The sequence below is a fragment of the Labrus bergylta genome, chromosome 23, assembly GCF_963930695.1.
Source record: "Labrus bergylta chromosome 23, fLabBer1.1, whole genome shotgun sequence".
Classification (NCBI taxonomy): Eukaryota; Metazoa; Chordata; class Actinopteri; order Labriformes; family Labridae; genus Labrus; species Labrus bergylta.
In genome coordinates, this window is record NC_089217.1 from 17356525 (window position 1) to 17384217 (window position 27693).

Consider the following 27693-nt stretch of genomic DNA (forward strand, 5'->3'; position numbering starts at 1 on the left):
CACAATTCCTTGCGGCCGCAACATTTAAAGCGAGTCGCACATCCGACCGTTCACGGAAATGTACGATGATCGTAAAGTGACACAGATCATGTTTTATTCAACATATTTAATTCACTTAAGAATGCTGTGCAGTTGTACATTTGTATGCTTAAAATATTATATGTAGGCTATATCTTGCAGAAATGTAACAATTAATTTCATACTTATTTTGATGTTGATTTCTGAGTGGACAGGAATGTGATGGTTTCACTTTTGTTACTTATAGCCTGGTGGTCTATATTGCTTTTATTTCAATCCCAACCTTGTGGTGATTAGGATTATTTCACCGGTAAGAAGGTACAGGGGAAAGTTTTTAGATGCGTTTTTTGTAGTCCATTTTCGGAACATTGTAGTTTCAACACGGCAGACCCACGTCATTAACCTCCACCGGCCCGTTGCATTTAATGACGTCGCCTAGTGGAAAATGCGATCGGATTGTCAGAGCAACGAGATCGCCTTTCCCTAAGTCCTTTATGAATTCTGCTAACATCTTTCCTTGACCTCATGACGTTTTCGCGGGGTTAAGGTGAAGTGGATAGTGAAAGGAGATAGGAGGGACAATTTGAACGCACCCTAAGTCTCTTTTTGAGTAGTGTGACTGTCATGCGCAGGGGTGGGCAATTGGTGGCCCCCATCAACCCTCAGGTCAATTTTTACATATCAATTAATTGGAAACATGAAGAAAACATGGCAAAATCTGCCATGAAATCATGAAAACCAGAAATATTGCCCATCTGTTACGGTTTGTATTTAGACAAAGCAGACACGGCAGCAAAATTGAAGGGTTTGAGGTTTTATTGCAGGGCTTGGTATAAGTGGATGGCTGACTGGCTGGCTGGTAGTGATGGCGTGGAGGAGACTTATGGAGTTAGCTGGTTCAGTAGGCAGGCAGGTAATTGGTTAAGTTGTCTGAGAAGAGAGGAGGAGATGACACCGGTGAAAATCTGGACAACAAGAGAGAACTTGTTGGGACTCACTGGAAAAACACTAGGAATAAACTCTAACAAATGTTAAGAGCAGCCGATCATAACTACCACTTCAGTAGACTCAACAATCTGGCCATGAGTTGAGTTGAACCCAGGGTTTTAGCTTGAGGCAGATGAGTTGCAGGTGTGAGTAGTCACCAGGTGTTTGATTGAAGCCATGCCCTCCAGAGACAGAGAGACACACACACACACACACACACACACACACACACACACACACACTGACAGACAGAGGGGGAGGGGACACAAGGGATACACAAAGAAACAGGATCACAGCCAGAGCCGTGACACCATCCCTGTCATGCGTGTATTAAGTTTCAGATAAAAGATATAAACATTTAGTAAAACGTTTTTTTTTCTTTTCCATATGGGTGTCTCCGCCACGTTGACATATTTCAGTGCTCAATGGAGATGCAAAGTTTATACAAAGTTTATACAAAGCTTATACTTCAGGCCTATACTTCAGTCACTGTCAAACTGGTTTTCATCTGTTCAGTTGTTGTTCAGCTGCCGTTTTTAATAATGACTGGATACGTAACCCACTGTTAAATGGAGGGAGGCAACATTCTTATGAAGGGCATTGTTCGTCTTGATAATAGAACTTCTAACCTTGATGACTTTATGAAGCTTCTTTTTCACTTTTTTGACGCTTCTTGTTATGACAGGTTGTCTTGTTTTCTGAGTAAAAGGTTTACTTTTTTAAATTTGAATTTCCGTCACATCACAGAGATTTCACCACTGTGTTCACTCCAAATTAATCTCTTCTGAGGTAAGCTGTAATATTCTTTATTTTGTTTGGGTGAAACTTGTGTTTAATTTTATAGACGCTGAGAAAACAACATGTTTCCATTATTGTCTACTTTGAAGGTATTTTTTTAACGTTTTCTGTACCTCTTTTATGCTGCATGCTTTAAGCTTCTTCACATTTACTTGTTTTGTTACTGGATACTTTAGGGATAGGAAATACTCTTATGTACTCTTAAATACTCTACGCTCTGATATAAAACCCCATGTCATATATCATACTTTATCAATCTATGATCCCTTCAGTTAAAAAGCACATGTTCAGTTTGATAAATCTAGTTTAAAATAGTCCTCCATTTAGAGGTAGTACAGTGCCATCAAAATATATTTAAATGCCCAAAAATAAGTGTTGTCATTCGGGAAGCATGAGCTATTTGAACAGTTTCAATTAAATTACTGTAGACATGGTATCATATATGCTGAAGCTGTGAGACACAGAGTTGATGAGCTTAATTTAATGTTGTCTAAAATTATACATCATGAGTTTTAGAATCATTGATTTTTTAATCTACAAAGTAACAAGTGAAACTGAAGAAACAACATTCAGGAATAAATGGAATAGAATTAGAATCTGAAATGTAAATGTGTTAAAGTATAAAGTAACAAAATAGTACCAGTTAAAATGTCTACTTCAAAACAATCTTTAGTTAGGTATTAAGGTCTTTTACCTGCTTTTTGTAAAGTGTGTCGAGATAACACTTGTTATGATTTGAGGTTATACAAATAAAAATTGATTGATTGATTGATTAGACTAAATGTACATGTTTCCTTCGTGCCTCCATTACAGCGTGCCTGCAGGTAAACTAACCCTACCTTAAGTCAACATTTTGTCCTCATGTGACTTCAGTACATTTCATAAGACCATGTAACCTTGGCACACCTGATTGTGAATTTGATCATCAGTATGAACATTGTAATTATGTTCCTGTCAAACCTCAAGCACCAAAAAGTTGTTTTGTTGTACACTACCTGTTTGGTAACATATAATTATCACATTCTTGATTCACTAGATTAGTTTGATGTTGGTAGTGAGACATGATGACACTATAAATATTCAGAGGTTTTTATGACTGAGTTAAGTGACTTCCAGAAGAATTCATATGATAAACTTAACACAGAGTCTGTTTCCCCTTTTTGTTGTTTTAATCCAGTACCAGAGGACTCCCATGTGGCTAAAAGGTTTTATAAGTAACCATGTCAACATGAAACTTGTGAAGACCTGTGTCATCCTTCTTCTTCTGACTGTGTTGTTCTTTACACTAAGAAACATGGACCTGCTGCAGGTGAGAACTGGGATTATTGGTAACACTTTAAAGGTGGAATTTGTTTGTTTTGAGTCTGATTACAGGAGACTATTTACAACAGTCTCTTTCGATGTACTCTCAGATAACATTAATCTTTTTGTTGCAAATAAACATTACAGGGGCTGGGGGGTGAGGGCACTAGCATGGGCCCTACTTGAAAATGATGCTCACCTGCTGCACCCCCAAAATCCTAACCAGCTATTCACCTTGTCAAAGGTTGGACAGATGATGATATAACATTTAGGTGGGGAGCATTTTTAATTCAAATATTTCACTGCTTTATTCCTTAAAGATTCAAATTAAGACATAAGACTTAAGACATGAAATGTTGAATTTATTTTTTAAAATTTGTTAATATTAGTAATTCTGAATTTACAGGAGTGTCCACTAGAGTGGACATCACGCAACTCTATAATGCAAAAAATGTTTATTTATCTTGTAGTGCATAAACAACAATAATAATTCTTCCCCTTTCAAAATCACATTTCCAATTTTCACATGTCAACTGGGGTGGAGAGATCCATTTAAATTTAAGTTTTGAATATAATAATATAAAGTGTTTGAGTTTTTGAGTGTTCCTGTTTAAAAAAGGAAAAACATACTTAATGAGCTCAAACCTGCTCAGTTTTTGCCTGAAGGCTGCCTGAACAGCATTTAATGGGAGAAAATAAATGTATGAAGAGTAACCAAAACTATCCCAACATCAGATATTTTCATAATTAGCAAAGTCTCAGTATTGTCATTGAAATGTGGCCGGCAATGCACGATGTCCAACTAGTGGACAGCCGATCAATCATGATTTTCTCCAAAACTAAAATCAATATTTGGATCTTTTCACAATAACACTGCTCCTTAGTTTTTACTTGATGTTAAGAAAAAAACATCACCTGCAAGTTATATGGACCATCTACATTTTGGCACACTTACAACAGCTGGCCAATGGATGACAGTGTATGGGCTGACTTGCTAAAGTCCACTGGAGTGGAAAACAGCTTTTGAATAGCTGTCCATTGTAGTGACCAGTATGCGTGAAAGGGATAATTATTGGTACAGTCAATATGAGCTGCCTTGTTGATTTGATTTTGAGTTGATTGATTTATTTGGAACATGTAAAAAACGAAAAACAAACTAATAAAATACCTGTAATTAAAAATATGTAAAAAAATAAAGTGAATTCACAACATAAGAAAGAGAAATCATCCATTCATTTGTTTTTCATGCCCGAAAAAGAGAAGTTAGAATGATTTAATCTACCCCTTTTAACTCAATTTAATTTGTATGAATTATACCATAATATATAATATTAAAAATTGTAATTACTTGTATACCATAATGTAACTATTCTCATTACCATAATTATTTACAGTGTGCCATTACCAGTAACAAAACCCACAAACTATACTAAAGTAAATCATAAACTAAATAATTACATACACACCCCAGTGATTGTATTACCCTTCCTCATGTACTATATGTTGGAGGGTCAGGTTTTAACCATTTAATTGTGATACAGTTGAGAACTGCTGTTATCACTATTTCTAAAAGGTATTTAATAGCTCTACCATCAACCTATCGGTTTTAGGCCCAGTATTTCCTCATTCGATCTTTTGATGAAATATTGTTTCCAGAGCCTCAGAAACCTCCTCCCAAAATGTTTTTAATGTTCAAAATATGGGTATGGGTGCTGATTTGTCTACCACTATTTATCCAACATGTATCACAGTATGCTGAGACCATTTTAACCACTATTACTGGTGTCCGTAAGTATCTCATTATCTTCCACTTCAATTCCCTCCATGTATTAGAATTGGCTACAAGATGTGCTTCAGTTCATATTTCTAACATTTTTCCCTCTGGTATGTCGACATTAATTTCAGTTTCCCATCTTCCTTTTATCTGCATTGCAATTTTTTAAGTCATACCTGAAAATACATGATAAAAGTGACTTGTAATTTTCTTACCCCCCATTTCCTGTTTGTGCTATAAACAGAAACTCCTCAATTCAAGGGGCTCCAAGACTTTATTCCATTCTTTATGCTTAGTGGAAAATGTCCTGAACTGTAAATATATAAAGAAATCAGTGTTAGGAAGTGTGAATTCCGATTTAACTGTTCAAATTTTAGACTTCTATCCCTGTGGAGTTGCTGTAGCTTAGTGAGTTCATATTCTGACCATTTCCTAAATCCTGCATCTGTATGGAAGGGAGTAAAACCCTTTATAAATTCAATGTAAGTTAGTCCCGAGATTGCAAACCAAAAGATGCTTTTACTTTCGTCCACATCTTTGGTGTGACTCTGGTCCATTTAACCATTTGAATGTCCCCTAATGGGACGTCAATGAAAGCTAAGGCCTGTAAGGGAATAACAAAGACTTTTTTCAATGCTGAGCCAGAGTGTGTCTGACGGCCAAATTCCACCAGCTTCCACTGTCTCAGCTCGGCCAGTCCGGAGCAATCCGTAGCAGTTACACAAGGCTTCTATTTTTGCCAGATGCCGGAGCACGGTGCATCAATTTACCACAGAAAAGATTGAGCGGGAGGGGAAGTCATTTTCCATTTAAAAATAAATTGTACTTAAATTTGATGAAGACATGTTTGAAACAGTTGGAACAGTGGCAACAAAATAGTATAAAAGTTGTAAAATGCTTTAAATAACAGCTGATGGAACATCTTACAGTTAATAAGGTTAACAGGAAACAGGCGAGTAACATTTCTAGGTATGAAAAGAGTATCGCAGAGTGGCTTGTCTTTGTTAAGTCAAGATGTGGTGGATGTTTTCTTGTCCACTGACATCCACATATTAAATCCCTGCAACCTGTAACTTTTTTTCTTGTGTAGAGGTCATAGCAGTATATTTGAAAAATCTTCCATCCTCTTTTAGTTCAATTTAGTCCATTTGTTTGATACATCGTTGTAACCATCCTTCTTTTTCGACCCCTTGCCAGATTAATTTTGAAGAAAACTCTATCATCTTCCTCAAGAAAGTGACCTCCGCTCCTTCCACTGGTCGTGTGTTGGCTCCTTACATGCCTGACAACTTCTGCACCATCAAGCCACTGTCTTCTGCAGATGCTAAGGAGGAACGTCTCCTATTGGACTCCATTGCTTGGCCTGAAACTCCTCCTCTGCCAGCTCCTTTTTCATTGAATCAGACAAGTAATGCCGCCCACAGCACCTTTACCATTCTCCCAAGGAGGGGTGGAGGAGATTGGCATGTAGGAGACCAGCTGGAAGTTATTATACAAATGTACAACTTCCAAGGAAACCCCAAGAAGTCTGGAGGAGATGCAGTTGTTGCCCGGGTGCACAACAGGGCACTTGAAGCAGGTGTGGCTGGACGAGTGGTGGATCACCTTAATGGCTCCTACTCTGCTGTATTCTCTTTACTCTGGGAAGGAAGCGCACAGGTTGAGGTAAAGTTCAAGGCTATATCCTTAAATGTTAATGTACAATAAGTAATGCCAAAAGAATTACCTATTGCAATGGTATTGTCCTGTAGGTAGTTTAATTCATGAAATCTAAACCATTCCCCCTGATTACTTTTGCTAACAAGCAACAACATTCAAAGTTAAAACGAAGACATTGTGGAAGTCTGCAGCGCTCCTGGTCCGAAGAAAATACAAGGAAAGAAAACTCTCTGTGCTCGACCAACTAGTTGCCGACTACGCACAAAGAAAACATGCTGTGGAAGCAGGGAAAGTGATACAGACCGGTTCCTCCTTAAGTCTACCTTTGACTCCGGTTGAGTGGACGCTGGCACGTCTTGCTGCCGCTGCTCACCGGTTATTTTATTTTTTATTTTTAAGTATTTTGTTTGGTTTTACGGCCTGAATGGACTGCGTAATTGCACTTTTATGGGAGTTAGAGCATTAACCTATCTTCGCATAAACACCGATTCAGTTGTTGCTCCTGTGTTTTGCTCGTTTTGTGTGCGAGCGGGCCAACTCTAGCCTACCCATTGCAACGCAGCACCCGGCTTCACTGATCCACCTGGCCGTTGCAGTCGCTATGTGGGCCAGAAAGTTTTACATCTGGTCTGCACTTCTCTGGACGCGCCTGTCTTTCTGCCATCACCCTGTGGCAGGTATACTTCGGTAAACAGCCGCTGCACTTCGTTGGCTTCGCTGGCATCTGCCTGAGCCTCAACCGCCAGTGCTGCAACTCCACCCGGACATCGCTCTCTTCCCCCGCCGGAGATACATCCATCGTGGGTCTCGCAGGAATTTCCATCAGGACAACTCCAAAGCAATAAAATCCCTCTGGTCTACCTCTCGCCGCCCTCCCAGAAACTCCGGCCGGGCTGTTGATCGCCGCGTATTAGCCAGCCCAGCTAGGTCGGCTAACGCTCCTGTCAAACATGACAACGCCGCTGTCAACTTCGGTCTGCTTAACATCTGCTCTCTCACGGGCAAGGGACATCTCATCCAGGATCTCCTCACTGACCGTAAGCTTGATTTTCTCAGTCTGACTGAAACTTGGCAACAGCCAAATGACTTTTCTCAACTAAATGAATCCACTCCTCCGGGCTTTGTTTACATCTCACATCCCCGTGGCAACGGTCGGGGTGGAGGTCTCGCGATAATTCACCGCGAGAAGTGGAAAGTCCTGCAAATTTCTATGCCTGCCTTCAGTTCATTTGAATGTGTTGTATTTAAGCTGCCTGGACCCACTCCCACCATTGTTGCTACACTCTATCGCCCCCCCAAAGCCACACAGTGACTTCTTAAATGACTTCGCCTCTCTACTCATGCATTTATCTAGTCTTTCACCAAATGTAATATTGCTGGGGGACTTTAATATACACATGGACAATAGCAATCTGCCTCTTACCAGAGACTTTTCATCATGCCTGGAGAGTTTTGGATTCCATCAATACATAGATTTTCCGACACACACAAAAGGTCATACTCTGGACTTAATCTGTTGTTCTGGTCTCACCCCTCCAACTGCACAGCTGATGAACTCCACCATGTAACTGACCATTTCCTCCTTTCATTCAATGCTGCACTTTGCCTCTCTGCAATCAAGTCTCCACGTCTCATCTCATTTCAGAATATAAAGGACATCAACACAGATACTCTCCACTCCAATATCGACAATATTCTGATCCCGGACTATCTTTCCAACCCTGATGAATTAGTAGCACTTTATAATAATGGATTAAACAACATTCTCAACTCTCTTGCCCCAGTGAAAACACGGTCTGTCTCCTTCTCCTCAACTACCCCCTGGTATACCCCTGAGCTCCGGACAATGAAAACTAAAAGTCGACAACTCTACAAAAAAACAGGTCTCTCTATACATAAGGAAATGCACAAAACCCATATACTACACTACAAGGACTCAGTTGCTCAAACCAAATCCAACTATTACACTGGCTTAATCATCTCCAATGAAGGAAACAACAAAACACTGTTCTCACTGATAAATAAAATTCTCCAGCCACCAAACTCCCTACCTCCCCACCTGTACTTTACTGACACCTGCGAATCACTAATGCTGTTTTTTAATGAGAAAATTCACAATATTCACCAGCACTTACGTCCAAACCCACTGCTTCTCTCCCCTCCTGAATCTCTCCACTTTCCTGTTTTCAATTCCCTGATCCCTCTGAAATCTCTGACCTCATCCAAAAATCCAAGCCCTCCACTTGTCAGCTTGATCCCCTGCCCACAACCTTGGTCAGATCTAGCCTCTCCTCTCTGCTTCCCCTCATATCTGCCATCATTCACGCCTCCCTCACCACTGGAATTGTTCCTTCATTATTCAAAACTGCAGCTTTCACTCCTATATTGAAAAAAACCTGGTTCAGATCCCAACAACTTCAATAACCTCTGCCCCATTTCTAACTTACCTTTCATCTCCAAAATTCTGGAAAAAATTGTCGCCACCCAGCTACAGTCTCACTTAAATCAAAATAGCCTCTATGAGCCCTTCCAGTCCGGTTTCTACCCCCATCACAGTACAAAAACTGCTCTACTAAAAATCACCAACGATCTCCTCATTGCTTCTGACTCCGGCTTACTTTCCATCCTCATCCTTCTTGACCTGAGTGCAGCCTTTGACACTATCTCACACCCCATCCTCCACAGTAGACTCTCCTCCATTGGCATCACTCACACCCCCCTTACCTGGTTCCACTCTTATCTCTCAGGCCGCACTCAGTTCATACAGCTCAAATCCTTCAAATCCGCGCCTTCCCCAGTCACTACAGGTGTGCCCCCGGGCTCTGTCCTGGGGCCCCTTCTATTCATCACCTACCTTCTCCCCCTTGGCAATATTTTCCGTAAATTCAATATACTTTTCCACTGCTTCGCGGATGACACCCAGCTCTACCTCTCCAGTAAACCAAACTCCACACTTCCACCCTCCTCCCTCACTTCTTGTTTATCTGAAATAAAATCCTGGTTCTCCTCAAACTTCCTTAAATTAAACAGTGATAAAACCGAGATCCTTCTCGTCGGCACTAAATCCATATTATCCAAAGTTGGCAGTTTCTCCCTCACTATTGACAGCTCCTCAGTCTCCCCTTCCCCTCAGGTTAAGAGTCTGGGTGTCATCCTCGACAGCACACTATCAATAAAATCCCATATCAATAACATTACCCGGTCTGCATACTTCCACTTACAAAACATCAACCGTCTCCGCCCCTCCCTCACCCCCCATACTGCCTCCATCCTTGTCCAGAGCCTCGTCACCTCCCGTATTGATTATTGTAATTCTCTCCTCTTCGGCCTCCCTCCTATGTCCCTCTATAAGCTCCAACTGTTTCAAAACTCTGCTGCCCGTATTGTCACCAAAACCCCCTCATACCATCACATCACCCCCATCCTACAGCAACTCCACTGGCTCCCGGTGAAGCAAAGAATCATCTTCAAACTCCTCCTGTACACCTTCAAGGCCATCCACAACCTTGCCCCCCCATATCTGTCTGACCTCCTTCACATCGCCACTATAGCCCGCTCCCTCAGATCCTCCTCCTCCATCCACCTCACCGTGCCCTTTGCCCGCCTCAGCACCATGGGGGGCAGAGCTTTCAGCTACTCTGCTCCCCAGCTCTGGAACTCTCTGCCACCGGACATTCGCAATATTGACTCTCTCCCCATCTTCAAATCCAGACTCAAAACCCATCTGTTCAAGATCGCCTACTCACTCTAACATTTTAACTGCAATTACACTGTCCACAATTCCATTTCTTTATTGTATGCTGTTTTTGTTATCCATCGCTGTTTTTAAAAATGTTGATTGTTGTACAGTGACCTTGTGTGTCCTGAAAGGCGCTTATAAATAAAATGTATTATTATTATTATTCGGAGGAAGGCTAGCACTTGAGAGACGAGGAGCAATGGGAGACTACAGTCTGTTATCCCCCAGTTCTACTCCAATGAGGGAATTGAGTCTGACTTCCCCCTACACTTCACACCTGGGCCACAGGCCTGAGTCTGTCCAACACACGGCTGGTCACAACACTCATAACACTTTATGTTTACACTTTTTAATGGTCTGATGCTCTACAGAACACTTCAGCTACTCTAAAATTGCCTATGGGCCAGAGATGGTGTCAGAATTGTTGGGTTAGATACTTGCAAAACTAAGGGTCCGGATATTATGTTACGAGCCAATTTACAGAGTACTTGTTGCAGTGGCCTGGGATTAGAATCCACTCTTGGCCTTTTGCTGAATGTCACCCCCCACTTTCTCCTCCCAACATTTTCTGTCTGTCTTCAGCTGATATAACAGAGAAGAAAACAAGTTCTACTGGCCAGCTAGAGAGTTTACCATATCAACCAATCTCTCTTATGTTTAAGAGCGATTGTTAAGTTAAATAAATTAGCAACTTCAGTGCGCTGAAGCAAAAAAAAAATAGTTATGAACTATCTAATTATACGGGTACTGTACATGGGGTATTTCTTGTATGTTATAACTTTAAACTCTTGTTCTTTGTTTTATCAGGTGACCCTTGTCCACTCAAGTGAGGCTGTCACAGTTCTACGTAGGCTAAACAGAGACCATCCTGATAGGGTTCGCTTCCAAAGCGTCTTCCGCTCAGGCTCAATCTCTGAATCTACCATCTGTAATGTTTGCCTCCGCCAAACCAGCCAGCCACAGTGCAACTACACTGACCTCCATACAGGTGACCCGTGGTTCTGCTACAAGCCAAAGAATCTGAGCTGTGATGCCAGGTTTAACCACATGACAACAGGATATAATAATGTACTCAAGACCGAAGACTTGAAGCTCTTTCAAAGGTGATGAAGCTTAAAAAACTATTTTTTTCTCTTGATGAATACATACAAATATTAGAGCTTACTATGTATCTCCTGGTTTAAATATGTCTAGTTAATAACAACGGACATTTATGAGTAAATCTAAAGGTATTTATATATCTTTGAAGCACAAATATGGAGGCAGAGTAACTTGATGCAATTAAATCTTTACCTTTTGGTAAATCATGTTTTGACAGTGATTATATTAGTGTGTGTAAAGTACAATATATAATGTAAAGTTTTATACAGGAATGTCAACCTGAAAGTCTTCATTCCGGCTTCAGGACCTGCCAGTGTCACTGTGTTGCCACGAAGGAAATGTAAGCATGATCTTTCCTACTCTCACCAATAAAAATTGAAACTGAATGAGCTTGAGACCTTGACATTTAAAGTGACTTGTGAAAAAGTACATCTCTCTCAACTTATCTCTCTTATACCAGGGCATTGGCAGAATGAAGTTGTTTTGGTAATTGCTAGGTAGTAAGGATATCCCATATGGGGGTAAAGGGTCTGTTGATGATAAGTGATACCTGAAATAACCCAATCCTTTTTTTTTTCAATTCTTCTCAGGGCAACCTGCAGTCAATCAAGACAGTGGGAAGTCTGGACTCTCTGGGTATTACTACCAGGGTGTGTGGCGATCACTAGGTGGCTTTAACGTTCACCAATTCAACAACGACTCTGCAATCAGCCAGTGTTTGAAAGGCAAGGTGGTCCACATGTATGGAGACTCAACCATCAGGCAGTGGTTTGAGTACCTCGACGCTTTGCTTCCAGGTATCTGTTCCACAGTTATTGTAGGCAAAATTTGGTTCATTAATATTGCAACTTAATCTGTTCCTTCTGTCACACTTGCAGAGGCTAAGGCAGTAAACCTGAACAGTCCAAAGCCAGCAGGACCTTACATGATGTGGGAAAATGCAAACAAAATCATGGTAACGTACCGCATCCATGGTCTTCCTCTTCGGATTTCAATAATACCAACCAGTAAGGAGTGTTACGTTTCCAAAGAACTTGATACGCTGGTTGGTGGTACCAACACAGTTGTAGTTTTAGGAATCTGGGCCCATTTCAGCACTTTTCCAATTGAACTTTACATCAGACGGCTTCAGAGCATCCGCAGGGCAGTGGTCCGTCTGTTGAATAGGGCTCCTGGCACACTGGTGGTCATCAGAACTGGGACCCTCCAAGCTATGCACGTTGGTAATGTGATAAGCAACGGTGACTGGTTCTCGTTTCAGGTGGACAAGGTGCTTAGAGCCATGTTCAATGGACTTAATGTCCAACTGGTGGATGCATGGGATATGGTTCTTGCTCACCACTTGCCACACAACATTCATCCAAAACGTCCCATCATTAAGAATATGGTTGATGTTCTATTGTCCTACATATGCCCACAAAAGAAGAGATAGCTGTTAATTTCATGAAGGAATTTTAACAATTCAGGAAAAATGCAGCTCTTGTTGGTAAAACTGAAGTTTTTCTGCTTCTTGTGTGTTTCTATCAAATGATTTATTTTTCCTAAAGCAGATTATACAGACAAAGCAAGTACAACTTTGATCCATCTTTTTAACAGAGAATTGTGAGTAAAAAAAACGAGAGCAAACCGGATTGCAATCAGTTTGAAGTCAAATAGCTCTAATAAAAACAGGCGTGTGAAGATTCACATTAACCCAAACAGCTCATTGAGCTAGGTACTTGGAAATTTGGAAATTTAAATACATCTGAGCACAAGTCTAAATTTACCATACCACAATAAGCTAAATTTGCCATTTAGTCCATTTACTCTATAGAATTGTATGAGAAGTTACTATCTATCCATTAACTAATGGCTAACAAGTAGTTAATTCCCCATTAACTATGCAACAATTTGTGTAGTTACATTATCTGTTAAATTATAATTAGCTACTCTGGAACATGTAATGAAGAAGTACTCACTATCTACCCATTACTAAATACCCATGACATGAATTTATTCAGCCAATTTACATGAAAACTAAACTAAAATAATCCATTATGCCGTTCTGGCAGGCCGTCAACCAACGATCTTGAGGAGCCTAAGAGAGCTCAAGAGCTCTCAGGAAAGTAAGTGGTTAGTGACTGAGATTTACAGATAGATACATGCAGTAATATGATGTACTGTATATGCACACACAGAGAGAGAGAGAGAGAGGGGCGCCAGATAAGATTTATCAAAAAGGAAAGTTTTAAGTCTATTCTTAAAAATACAGACTGTGTCTGCTTCCCAGACCCCGGCTGGAAGGCGGTTCCAGAGGAGAGGAGCCCGATAACTGAAGGCTTTACCCCCCATAGTACACTTGGAGACTGTAGGTACCACCAGCAGGTAGGATGGTGCCTGGCCATTTAGAGCTTTGTAGGTGAGAAGAAGGATCTTGAATTCTATTCTAGACTGTATAGGGAGCCAGTGCAGAGAAGCCAGGACAGGAGTGATGTGGTCCCATTTCCTGGTTCTGGTCAGTACACGAGGTGCAGCGTTCTGGACCAGTTGAAGAGTCTTTAGAGATTTGCCAGAGCACCCTGACAAAAGAGAGTTACAATAATCCAGTCTGGAGGTAACAAATGCATGAACTAGTTTTTCTGCATCATTTTGCGACAGGATATTTCTGATCTTGGATATATTACGAAGGTGAAAATAGGCTGTTCTTGAAACTTGACTGATGTGAGCGCTAAAAGACATATCTTGATCAAAAAGAACTCCTAGATTCCTAACAGTGGTGCTAGATGCCAGGCTGATGTCACTAAGGACAGTCAAATCACTAGAAAAAGTCTCTGAGGTTCTTAGGGCCTAGCACAATAACTTCAGTCTTGTCTGAGTTAAGTAGCAAAACATTTCTGGTCATCCAGGTCCTAACATCCTTAAGGCATGTTTCTAGCTGACATAACTGACTGGTGCCATCGGGCTTCATTGATACATAAAGCTGAGTATCATCTGCATAACAATGAAACTGTATGGAGTGTTTCCTCATAATATTTCCCAGAGGAAGCATATATAATGTAAAGAGAAGCACTGAACCTTGTGGGACTCCATGGCAAACTTTAGTGTGCATAGAGGACTCATCCTTAACATGAACAAACTGAGATCGGTCTGATAAGTAGGATTCAAACCAACTTAAAGCAGTCCCTGTAATTCCAAGCAAATGCTCCAGTCTGTTCAACAGGATCCGATGGTCAATGGTGTCAAAAGCAGCACTAAGATCGAACAAGACGAGCACAGACAGAAGTCCCCTGTCTGAGGCTAGAAGTAGATCGTTTGTAACTCTAACTAGTGCAGTCTCAGTGCTATGGTGGACTCTAAATCCTGACTGAAACTCCTCAAATAAACTGTTGTCATGGAGAAAGTCACACAGCTGTTTAGCTACCACCTTCTCCAGGATCTTCGAGAAAAAAGGAAGGTTGGATATAGGCCTGTAGTTAGCCAGAGTTCCTGAGTCCAGAGTAGGCTTTTTAAGTAGAGGTTTGATTACTGCTACTTTAAATGCCTGGGGTACATAGCCTGCCAGTAAAGACGAATTGATCATATCTAATATAGAGTTGCTAACTAAGGGAAAGACGTCCTTAAACAGCTTGGTTGGGATTGGGTCCAAAATACAGGTTGACGGTTTCGACGCAGAAAAAATGGAATATAGCTCTGAAAGGTCAATTGGAGAAAAACAGTCGAGACTAATATCTGGTCCTGGGGCTGTCTCTGCCGTATCAGACGTATCCGCACCAGGTAAGGGCAGGAGGTTACCAATTTTGTCTCTGATGTCTAGAACTTTGTTGTTGAAAAAGCTCAGGAAGTCATTACTGCTGAGGGCTAGAGGAATACAAGGCTCAATGGAGCCATGACTCTCTGTCAGCCTGGCTACAGTGCTGAAAAGGTATCTAGGATTGCCTTTGTTTTCCTCAATTAGAGTGGAGTAGTAGGCAGCTCGGGCGTGACGTAGAGCTTTCATATATCTTCTATGACTATCCTGCCAGAAAAAACGAGATTCTACCGTTTTGGTCGAGCGCCATATTCTTTCAAAATTCCGCGACGAATGTTTTAGAGTACGGGTTTCTGAGTTGAACCATGGAGCCACTCTCCGCCGCTTGACAACCTTCTGTTTCAGGGGAGCAATCGAATCCAGAGTAACTCTCAGCGAATCCACTGCACTATCAACAAACTGATCTCGCTGAGAGGAACTAAAGCTATCATAAGAGTTTTCAACTGGGTTGAAACACGGTACTGAATCAAAAACAGCTGAAATAGCTTCTTTAAATCTAGCCACAGCACTATCCGACAAACTTGTAGAGAGCACACCTCTTCCAGGCAGAGGTAATTCTGGTAGGACAAAATTGAATGTCATAAAAAAATGGTCTGATAGCAGAGGATTTTCTAGGAAAACTGTAAGGTTATGGATTTCAGTTCCATGAGCTAAAACAAGATCCAGGGTGTGGTTAAAACGATGAGTAGGTTCGTTTACACCCTGGGTGAAACCAATAGAGTCTAATATTGACATGAAAGCTGTGCTCAGGCTATCATTATCAACATCCACATGGATATTGAAGTCACCTACAACAATTATTCTATCACTGCTAAGGACTGAATCAGATAAAAATTCTGCAAATTCAGATAGAAACTCAGAATATGGGCCAGGAGGACGGTAAACTACAACAACTAGAACTGGCTGAAAGGTTCTTGAGACTGGATGTGAAAAACTAAGAATAAGGCTTTCAAAAGAAGAAAAATTCAGTTTTGGTCGAGGGTTAACTAGAAGTCCAGAATTAAAAATAGCTGCTACTCCACCACCTGGTCCGGTGTCTCGAGGTATACGAGTACAAAAATGACTGGGAGGAGTGGATTCATTCAAACTAACATATTCATCTTGACACAGCCAGGTTTCAGTCAAAAAAAGTAAATCAATATGCTGATCTGATATCAGATCATTCACTAAAAGAGATTTGGATGCTAAGGACCTAATGTTCAAAAGTCCGCAGTGAATCTTCTGATTTTTTAGCAAAATCGTATTCGTAGTCTTGATCCTGATGAGATTTTGACGATTTATGCCTTTTCTTTCTTCGTTTGGATGACTTGGTCTGGACCGGGGGACAGACACAGTACCTATAGTATAACTACAGTTAGATTCATAATTACAGCTATAGTGACTGGGAGACAGATCTAAGGGAGGTGCAGAGAAGCGTGTAAGACTGCAGCTCTGCCTCATGGTCTGAAATCTGTCTTGTTGTCAAGGTTTTGGACTAATAACCTCTGCTATGTTTCTAGATAATAGAGCTGCACCGTCCAAAGTGGGATGGATGCCGTCTCTAGCTAGCAGACCAGGTTTTCCCCAAAAAGACTGCCAGTTATTTATGAAGCCCACATCGTGTGCTGGACACAACCTCGACAGCCAGCGGTTGAGTGATGACATGCGGCTATACATGTCATCACTGTGAAGGCCCACACTACATATGGGACCTTGAACTTGATCCTAGCCTGAATGGTTGGATAATGGACTTTTTACCAATAGGTGGCAGTGCGTGACAGTAAATGGTGTTCTTTCTATCCTGATCTTTTCTTCCACCAGCTTGTTGTCTGTCAGCCCTTCTGTACATTATGTACACGAATGAGTGTTGCAGCATTTGTTTGCGTGTGCTGTTGTATGTGTAGATATTTTATATTTTATATGCTGCAGCTGGATTGCTCCTACAGAGTTTTGTTGTATAAATTTACAATGACAATAAAGATCAATCAATCTATCAAAATTTCTTATTTCAAGTGAAACTTTGCTTGAAACAAGCAAAACATGTGGAAATCAAGTGACGTTTTAGGTGATGTGTCTTATTTTAAGTGTAATGAGATTTGTTTTGACTAGAAATAAGACAAATATTCTTGGTAAGATTTTGAGTTTTTGCAGTTGACAGCAGTGATCCAGCTTATTTGTATAACTTTAGATAGAGGTAAGATTGGTGGGGCGCTGGTGGCGCAATGGTTAGGGCGTGCGGCCCATGCATTGAGGCTGTCGTCTCAAGCGGGCAGCCCGGGTTCGCGTCCAGCCCGTGGCCTCCCTCCCGCATGTCGTTCCCCACTCTCTCTCCCTGGTTTCCAACTCTATTCACTGTCCTATCGCTCCATTAAAGGCACAAAAAGCCCAAAAATGAATCTTTAAAGTCCTTTAACTGTGGTTAGAAAAATGTATATATAGCACTTTGAATTTGACACTGACAACATAGAACAGTACTGGCAATATAAACTCTTCCAGGTTTGAAGATCTGTATAGCATTACAAACACTGTAATTTATGAAATATGTTTAGGTTTAATTTTAACAATGGAAAAACATCAACCACAAACAGTTGGCCAGTTTTTACATACAACTTTTCCAAGAATACAGTGTCACATTTTTATTTTTTGTAAATAAATCGCCTTTATTTAAATATTAACTCAAGTGTGACTTTTTTTCCACAGTGCCTTCAGCTGTCATATTTTAATTTTAAAGAGATCATACATGTAACAGAAAAATTCTACCTTCTTCTACTACAACGATACATCTGCCCTCCACATGTAGAATTTGTGGATTATATAAAAGATGACGCTGCTGAACTTCTGTGTGTGTGTGTGTGGTTTTCATTTGCTGTCTAAGCAAACAAAGCCGTTTTAGGCCAAATCCACTCTTCAACACAGAGATGAATTCTGTTCTAAAATCTCCATAGTCTTTGTGGTTAGATGCCAGTTTCAAAGAACAACTGCAGGTGTGAGCCAAAGGTGCCCTTGCGAACTGTGGCTGTTCTGCTGTGAATGTGACTTTAATGGTCTTAGATAGGAACAAGTCAGACCCTGTGCAGTACCTGAGGAATAAGCCAAGCTCCTTCTCATCTCTTTTTCTTACAAATCTCAAGAGATGATTTGAGGTAGTTTGTTCTTCCAGTGACATAGATCCTGGTAACTTGATGGTTTTGGTAATGTTTCTTGCCTTGGGTTTGAGATCATCCAGAATGTTCTTCAGTCCTTCCCAACTCATGGATTGTCTAATAGACCTGAGAATTGGCTTCAAACACTTTATGATAAATGCTGGTTCTTGTACCATCTCTTTGTGGGCTATTTCCTCCACCAGACTTGGCAGATTTTCTTCAGTTGGGAGTACACAGCAGTTGTGACTGCTGAGTATGCTGAGGAGTTCATCCATATCTGCCCCTTTGAAGTTGCTAATTTCCTCAGTTAGCACATTCTTCTAGTTGTGCCGATATAGTTGAAGAAAGCCTCTAGTAGATTGTCTGAACAGGAGAGAGATAGAGCCTTTGTAAGGAATGGAGGGGGAAGTTAGACTGGAAAGAACTGAAATTTCTGCCATCCAAAGGCCATGATGCAAGCAACAGCAGTCCACTCTTTCTCTTGGAATTTGTGGTGCAAAATTGGGATCTTGTTGTTCAGTGATTCTCAAACTATGGTACACGTACCGCTCCCTGTGGTGGTACGCAAAGGAATCTCCGCAACATTAAAGAAAAAAAAAAAAAAAACGTTCAGCATAAAACACTATACTCTTATCTTATCTGGCTTGTATCTATTGGGTTGTATTTATATCAAATGTGTTTTCCCCTCTAAATTAATCTAGTTTTTGCAACAAACAACTTTAATCTTCTCAATTTATGCTTGCGCGCGCACAGACATAAACACCAGGAGTACGCCTCGCGTTTTAAAAAGTTCCACTCGATATTTCGTTACTTATAAGAGTTCAGTACTAAATCAACACAAAGCAGCTGTAGGCCTACATTAACAGATATTCTGTTACTTATTGGAGTTCAGCACAGAATCGTTGGCAAGCAGCTGTACATTAACATTTTCAAAACAGAGCCAGGAGATGCTTCCGTTGTGATGCATTTACAAGAGTGTACAGACAGTCGCTCACCCTCTATCTCTCTCTCTTGCTCTGAAGCTGATGTGATTCTGCTTTATTTTTCTGTCTTAACTATGCGCAGGAGTCGAGAAGGATTTTTTTTTGCTATGTTGAACGCAGAGCCTTATAATTCAGAGGCTCTGGTTGCACGGAGCCTGCACTCTCTCACACGTTAACTCTCTCACATGCTCTCTCTCTCTCTCTCTCTCGTGCACGCACACGCAGCAATTTTATGAATAATTTAAAAATTAAATAAGAACAGGCCGGAAATATACTTGGGCCCAGATATCGTCTTTGTGTGGGAAACACTGGAGACTAAATATTCTCAAACAGGTTGTTGGTATAAAGTTGTCATTTTTATTGTGCTGCACGTCTTTTAATTTGGGCAAATGTCAGTGTTGTTTGGCGTTTAAGTGCCAGTTCTAGCGCTAGCCCTTAGTAGGCCTATAGTGTGGCTGCCAACAGTCAATAATAAATAATATTTTTTTATGAATATATTTGCCTCCGGCATAAAATGTGTGTAGAAATAGGCCTACAGTATATTTTAACATCTACCATAATGGTGGTACTTGGAGAACCAAATATTTTCGGAGGTGGTACGCAGTCTAAAAAGTTTGAGAACCACTGTTGTAGTTGGTTCCACAGGTCTTTGATGCATAAAACATATCCCAGAAACCAGTGAGGCAGTCTCTGGTGACCCCACTCGCAACTCCAGCCTCAGCCTCGCCATGTTCAAGCACACGCCTGATTGAAATATTAGCATCCAGGATGCAGTTGTCTGTAAATGCTTCAATCATGTCCACAAGACAGTGTGCTTTGCAGATCACAATGACTTGCTTCTCCACTATATTCTCTGGATTTTCAAAGAAATCAATGGCAATCGTGCTGGTGGAACTTGAAGCCTGCTCAGAATCCACAATGTGAATAATATCTTCTTCCATCTCAGCTACCACTACTTCTTCTATTTGATTTTCAAAGACTGTGTTTGCGCCGCTTTCTTGTTGGCTGTTAACTATCCAGGAATCTGGACTTACTGTCTTGACGTGTAGAGGTGAGTATATCAGAGTGTCAGCAAGACCATCGACAAGTTCACAAGGCATGTTGGTGTCATATCCAAGTACAATAACTTCATCATCACTGGAAAGATCTATAAGAGGCTGGCCTGATGTTTGAGAAGAAGGAGTAGCTTGGAATGTTGAGGTAGTATTGGGACTGCTCCAAGAGAAAGGCCTACTGCCGTACCGAGGTCTTTTGACAGGAGTGGGGGAGAGCAGTGATGGGCTGGATAAGGATGGAGATGTATGTGTAGCTGGCCCAAGTGTGTTGGATGTGTCAGGTGAAAAGGGCATGTCTGTTGTTGCATCACTAAGCTCAGAATCCCTACAATCTTTTGGCTTTGTACAGAGGTATAGTCTGTGGAGCTTGTAATTAGTTTGCTCTAACAAACTTCAAACTGTGATACTACCCTCAAGGGGCTCCTCAGAACCAATGACATAAAGTATGCACTCAAAGTCCTCTAATTGGCCTTTCGTCGATGTACTGTTGGGGAAAAAAGTGTTTTCCCTTTTTCAAGTATGGTGGATACAGTATCATCTTTGCTTACAACTATCGCTCTTGTCCACCCCCAGTAGGCATTCTTAATTGTTTGTACATAATCTTGGTAGTTCAACCAGCCAAGTTCTATTTTCATTGTCTTCTATTCAGCATTCTTATTTCCACGAAGTGTAGGTGTGACACACACAAAAGGTGTTGTCACATTTTATGTTTATAACTGGTTTGTTTTATTTTATAAATAATATAAAGGGGCACTTTAATATGAGCCATGTTGGCCAGTGAAATATTTATTTGAAGAGTTTCAATTTAGAATAAACTGCACATATCAGTGTTGCCAGTAGGAGGCAGTGTGGCGCTGTGCTTCTCCCTTGGACGCTCTTTGTTTGCAGACTCTCGTCGCTTCTTCATTATGCTGAGAGAAGCTGCACTGAGCAGAAGCACTGTCATCTTCCTCATCTTTCTCCTGTTTACACAGGTTTGTGAAGCTTTTAAAACATGTCAACATGTAAGAATTTGGTTTAAAACTAAAAGCAAGTTAAGTCGAATTTGAAAGTATGTTTTAAGAATGGTTTTGTGACGAAGCAGGGACTTTGTGTGTACTCTGTGTCAAGTGCAGTCTAAGATGGCGCTGCCGATTGTAACGTCTTTTTGGTTATTTCAAAATAAGAGTCTGGTTAAATTTTTTGCTCCAGTACATTTCATTTAGGAATAAATATAGTTAAGTATAGTTAATATTATTATGTCAGTCTTAGGCTCATGCATGTTTTTGTTTGATACTAGCAATGTGCTAGTTTCTCTTACCTCATATTTTAAGTAAAGGTAAACTATCTCAGTTTAATGGCTAAATAAAGACTTATTTAGGTAATTTTCTACTATTCGCATTTGGAAGTATGGTGAATTGTGTGCCTATGTTGTTTGTGGATTCTGTACAAAATGCTGTAATATGCTGTCATGCAGAGAAAAAAATACATTTATTTTGAATATTAACAAATAAATTATGCTGAGAGAAGCTGCACTGAGCAGAAGCACTGTCGTCTTCCTCATCTTTCTCCTGTTTACACAGGAACCTTATTTGCTTATGGGTCCCAGCCTGAGACCTGTAACATAGGCTTAGAGTTAAAGCCTCTGGTTGCTGTGGCTGAGGTGGTGGATGGAAGTTTCATCTTCTCTCTTGGTCTATTTATTAAAATTTGTTTCCTTTACTCTGTATTGTTTGGACAAAGGACTCAGGCCTGTATTGTAGTTCTCAAGCCTGACTAGAGTTATTTTGGAGGGAACTAAACAAAGGAGTCTTAGCCCAGCACCCCCCAACAGCAACTAACAAATAGGTGTGAGGGGTGGGGGGTGTCTGAATTCTCTATCCTCATTGGAGGAGAACTGAGGTAAACCCCCAGCAGTTCCAGTCTTTAAAAGCAATCGTCAGGCATTGCTTCTTTCTCTTCAAGTGTGGTCTGCCGACAGACACAAGAGGATACCCTTTTTGCACATGATGGACATCATGTCCACCAACATCCCCAAAATCAGGGGTGAGCAGACAATAAAAAAACAGACAATACAGGGTGTATTAAAAGTATTTATCATAAATAACCAATAAAAACAGCTATGTATCTAATCTAAAAAGTCTTTAAAATGTATACTTCGTCGCACTGAGGCTATTCTGTCAGTCTTAAATTAAATGCAGCATACTGAATGAATACTCTATGTTGAAGCCAAATAGTTGATTTTGTGATTTAATGGATATTTTGCATTTGTTTATCAATTTTGTGTTGTTTATTGATTATTTATTATTTAAATGAATTATTAATTAATGCCGAGTGGTTGAGGAAAGGACGTTTATTTAAAAAACACTTTTGTTTTTAAATCCATTCCATGGGTAGAAAAACAAAAAAAGCAAGCTGGAGTCATCAGAGGGCCGTCCCAGACGCCAAGGTCTTACAACATTGACCTACCATAAGGAAGTCTGCAGAAAAACAGATCCCACACCAGGGTCATTCCTGAGACTCCAGAGACTAAGATGACAAGATCAGGGCAGACCATAAGAGTCCTGCTCAGAATGGAGTTATAATATAACCAGTCTGAAGATATACCTCAAAAAAATGATTCTTGGCCTTAATAAACAATAAGTTATATTTTTGGGTAAAATGTAAAAACTAAATTAGACCAAATCCAATTTTTTTTTTTAAATCTGTTTGCCTTAGCCCTGGGCAGCCTGTACCTCTGACCTGAGGGGAGAAGAACAAATTCCTCTAAGAGAGGATGGTCAGAGCTGGACAAGGTAGACTTTGCTTTCCTAACAACTTGCAATGAAAGCTGCTGAGCGCCGATTATTTTACTTGCTGTATTGACGATACTGGAAAGACTATTTTTGTTCTGAACAGAAAGGTTACCATACCATGAGATAAAACAAAAGGTTAAAATTGACTCGATAAAAGATCGGTAGAATAAAACCATCAGTGTCTTGTCCACATTAGAAGTGTTCATTCTGCGCAGAAAGTAGAGTCTCTGAAGGCCCTTGTTGCAGATTGCATCTTGTGTTCTTGTCATGATTTAAGTTTTTGTCAATCACTGTGCCCAGGTACTTGTAACATTCAACATTCTCCACAGGTGTACCTTTGATCATAGACGGGAAGGTTGAGTGGGAGATTTTCCGAAAATCAATGACCATCTCTTTTGTTTTTTTAACATTGATCTTTAAGTGGTGGTCGCACCACTCCACAAAGTCCTTCACAACAGGCCCGTGATCGACCTCTCCATCCTGGAGCAGACTGATTAGAACAGTATCGTCCGCAAACTTCAGGAGATGCCTGTTGTCATAGGTGCTTCTACAGTCGTTTGTATATAAAATATACAATAAAGGGGACAGGACACACCCCTGTGGTGAGCCTGTGGATGACAGCCGCTTCTCGGATAGGGCACCATTCGCCCTGACTGCCTGAGGCCTGCAAGTTAAAAAGTCCAAGATCCATTTCACCAACCCAGCATCAAGGTTAAAATTGGACAGCAGTTTCTTTGCTAAAGTGTGGGTTGGATTGTATTAAAAGCTGAGGAGAAATCTACAAATAAATGCCTCGCATGTGTGTGTTTTTGTACCCTCAAGATGTCTATATAAATAGTTAAATAGAGTAATAGTGGCATCATCCGCACCTCTGTTTTCCTGATATGCAAATTGCATCGGGTCAAGCAGGCCCTGAACATGATTGGTCAGAACTCTTTTGACCATTTGTCAGAGTCAGAGCCACAGGTCATTTAGCTCTTTTGGAGATTTGTTCTTAGCCACAGGTACAACAATAGAATCCTTCCACAGCTTGGGGACCTTGTGCACAGTAAGTGACAAGTTGAAAAGATCTGTAAAAACTGATCTGCACATACTTTAAGAAATTTGCCAGTGATAATATCTGGTCCGGGGCTTTTCCTAATGTTACATTTAAACATGGATCTGACAGAATGAACACTTATACTAGCGTTAGAAGGGTCCTGAGAGGTGGCAGCACCGTCACTAAACATGTCGAACAAGTCACCACGCACATTTGTAAAATCATATTCATCATTAAAACGTAGATAAAAATCATTCAGTGCATTTGCAAGCTCTGTCTGTGATTTAAAACCGTCCATGTTCATCCACCCATTTTTCTTGTTGTCCTGGCCAGATCTGTCCTCCAGTTACTAGCTTTGTATTTAGCAACCGGAGTTGTTTCTATCGGCTGCCGCCATCTTAGACACAAATTCGCGGCAACACACACTCTTAACCGCAGTCAAATTCCATATCTCTTAATTTCACAATGACGAACGAAAGCTCTGCTAAAACATACTACTGTTGTCGATCACCAGGGTGTTAAATACATTCAGCTTACCTGTAAGAAATATGAAAAATACAGTTTTGATCAGAAGCTCTCTCTCTGTATCACATTGAAACTCATTCATCACCTACTGACTACTTCTTCTGCTCTATCGGCGTCAGCTACTGATGCTCAATCAAGTGTACAGCTTAGAGCGCCCTCTGCTGACGAAGCTGAGTTTAGCAGGAATACCATCACCCATTCGAAGCACATTCACTTAAAATACTCTGTGATAAAATAGTAATACAGGCAAGTGGAACAGTAGTTTGCTTATGTTTTCAGAGTTTAGATTTCAATCAGTTCAAAGTTTAAAGGGGGGCAACTTTTTAGTCTTTTCAAACACAGTGCCACATACTCAAGGATATACTTGATTTATGCTACATTTAAGTGTGAAAAAACGCATATTCTGCCTTTAATGTGCTCAAAATTGCTAAAATGCCACAGTGCCTCATCTTCTAGTCCAGTGTGTGTATGTGTGCTCCTGCCCTTTTTGTGCAAAGTGTTCCCTTACAATATACGTTTTCATCACTTAATGAACATGGCTTTTTTCCTTTTCACTGGTTCATAGATCAATGCAGAATTCATGCGAATAAAAACTTTACCGCTTCAAGCAAAGTTCCTGGCAGAACTCGACAAATACACATACCTAATCAAAGCCTTCAGCAACAAAGAAGGAGCAGCTGGATGAAAGATCCGACTCCTCATGGCTCCTACCTCAAAGGTATGTACATAATACTTAAGATAATTAATCCTTGTAGCACACTTGACTATGTTTTGGTAATTGAAATGTATTTTTCTGCATTTATTTTGGCTGTTATCAATCCTCAGACTATATATTAATATATAGTTTTCTATATATTAGGTTGGTAGTTTTTGTTTAAGTTTGGATTTCTTAAGAGTTTCTAAGATTTGTGCCATGTCAAATTACTCTCCACAGGATGTCCAAGTGGTGATCGAGGGTGGGGAACTTCTAGGCAATCGCAGAAGCATTTCCTTTGATTGCATGGAAATGCTGTTCGTCCTCATTTACACCCTTAACTTGAGCTATCCTCCGGAGCTGAAATATACATTCACCTTAAATTTATGTAATAAAAATACATGGAACATTAAGTCCTTTGAACGCAGCTCTGACCACCTTGTCCTGTTGAATAGCATACCAGTGTATTAAAGGTAAATATATAGAGGTTTGTACCTCTGAGGTTTGGAGTCCTGATGACCACCAGCGTGTCTGGAGCCCTGTTTAACAGACGAATCACCGCCCTGCGGATGCCGTAAAGCCTTCTGATGTAGAATTGCATTGGGAAAGGAGTGAGGTGGGCCCAGATGCCAAAAATTACAACTGTGTTCTTGCCACCAACTACATCATCTATTTCATTGGCAATGTAACGCAGCTCACTGGTTGGGATATGGATAGAAATACTAAGAGGAGGACCGTGTAAGTGGAACTTCACCAAGATGTTTTTTGCATTGTCCCATATTATGAAAGGTCCTGATTTCTTCGGCTTATTCCGGTTTATCTCCTTAGCATCTGAAAGTATGAAAAAAGGAGCAGATTAAGCTGTGAAATAAATACATTTAAACTGTTGCCTAAAATCACTGTGAATCAACTACCTGGAAGTGAAGCATCAAGGTACTCAAACCACTGCCTGACGGTGGAGTCTCCATACATGTGGACCACCTTTCCTTTCAGACACTGACTGATGGCAGAGGAGTTGTTGAATTGGTAGACTTTGGTGCCACCTAGTGATCGCCACACACCCTGGTAGTAATACCCAGAGAGTCCAGACATCCCACTGCCTAGACTATCCATGGGTTGCTCTGAGAATTGTTGATCAAAATAAACATTTGGTTATTAAACTCATTGTTGTATCATTTGTCAACAGATCCCCTAAAAAGGCCAAAACAAGGTCTCTGCTTTACCTTACTCATTTTACTTTACACTAATGAGGACATTATACATATGTCACAAAAGCATTTGTAGTGGCAACTTTCATAAACAGTTTTTGTCACTTAGAAGGAGCCAATCTGTTACTTAATTCTGATCTATGTCCTCAAATATATCATTACCCGCGGAGCCGTTCACCTAATTCTCTGTTTATTTCACCCGAGTTTCCATTATTTCTGTGCAATCCAAACTTCATATCCACAAGTCTTAACTTAAAACATTAAATATTTACTGTAAATGATATTCTTATTTTTTATGATCTAAATGTTGTGTTTTACTTGAATGAACTGAAATCAAAATTCTTAAAATAACTGGACCATGATTAAAATGGCTTCTACAGAGTTCTTTGATGTTTTTCAAAAGATTAAGTTTATGCACATGTTTATTGTGGTTAAGGAAAATGTTACCAAATGCCTTTTATTTGACAATGTTAATTATCTAAAGTAAAATATTTACAGATCTTAAGTGGTTTGAGTTTTTTATTAGTACACTCTTTAAGAGTTTTAATCAGATAAGCACTTGCAGCTCTTCCTCAGTTTTGTAGATAGAAGCTGGTTTATTTTTTATTTTTTTGCCTTATATGTATATCTGCTTGAATACAGCGAGTTAGTTTCTATTCATTTTTACCAAACAATTTTTATTTTCAAGGTCACATGGAGATTTTTTTTTCATTGAAAGTAGAAAAGTTGTGGTTTACCTTTCCTTTGAGGCAGCACAGTAACACTGGCCGGTCCTGAAGCCTGAATGAAGACTTGCATGTTGACATTGCTGGGGGGGAAAGCTCCCATGATTAAGAATCTCTTAAACACATTACAATATTTAAATGTAAAATGTGATTTAGTCACCATAAATCAATTTGCTTCCATATTTAGACTCCATAGATACACTTTATAGTTTTGTTGATGAGAGAGACTTTAATTGTTCAGACTAAGTGTTTTTATAGGTATCATCTTACACTGTAAACATCTTAAGATTTCATCTTTGCCTCCTGTAGTTACAAACACGACATTTCCCCCCAGCAGATACATACTTTACACTTCGTGTATAGTCATTACATGTAAAACTAGATGCATCATTTCTATTGCTGT

At 40.3% G+C, this 27693-nt stretch overlaps 1 protein-coding gene across 2 annotated transcripts; it reads left to right on the top strand.

Annotated features, from left to right (window-relative positions):
- Positions 1-1614: 1614 nt before the first annotated feature.
- On the top strand, positions 1615-27043 carry LOC110000603 (NXPE family member 3-like). Of its 2 annotated transcripts, XM_065951383.1 has the most exons (8): positions 1615-3112; positions 6077-6544; positions 11085-11380; positions 11648-11718; positions 11969-12175; positions 12257-12333; positions 25229-25381; positions 25598-27043. In XM_065951383.1, exons 1-7 carry the CDS (start codon positions 2930-2932, stop codon positions 25346-25348), a joined length of 1422 nt encoding a protein of 473 aa, XP_065807455.1. In that variant the 5' UTR covers positions 1615-2929; the 3' UTR covers positions 25349-25381; positions 25598-27043. The 2 variants fall into 2 exon arrangements, with proteins under 2 accessions (XP_065807455.1, XP_065807454.1); XM_065951382.1 differs by lacking the exons at positions 25229-25381; positions 25598-27043 and having other exon boundaries at positions 2989-3112; positions 12257-13070.
- Positions 27044-27693: the final 650 nt, after the last annotated feature.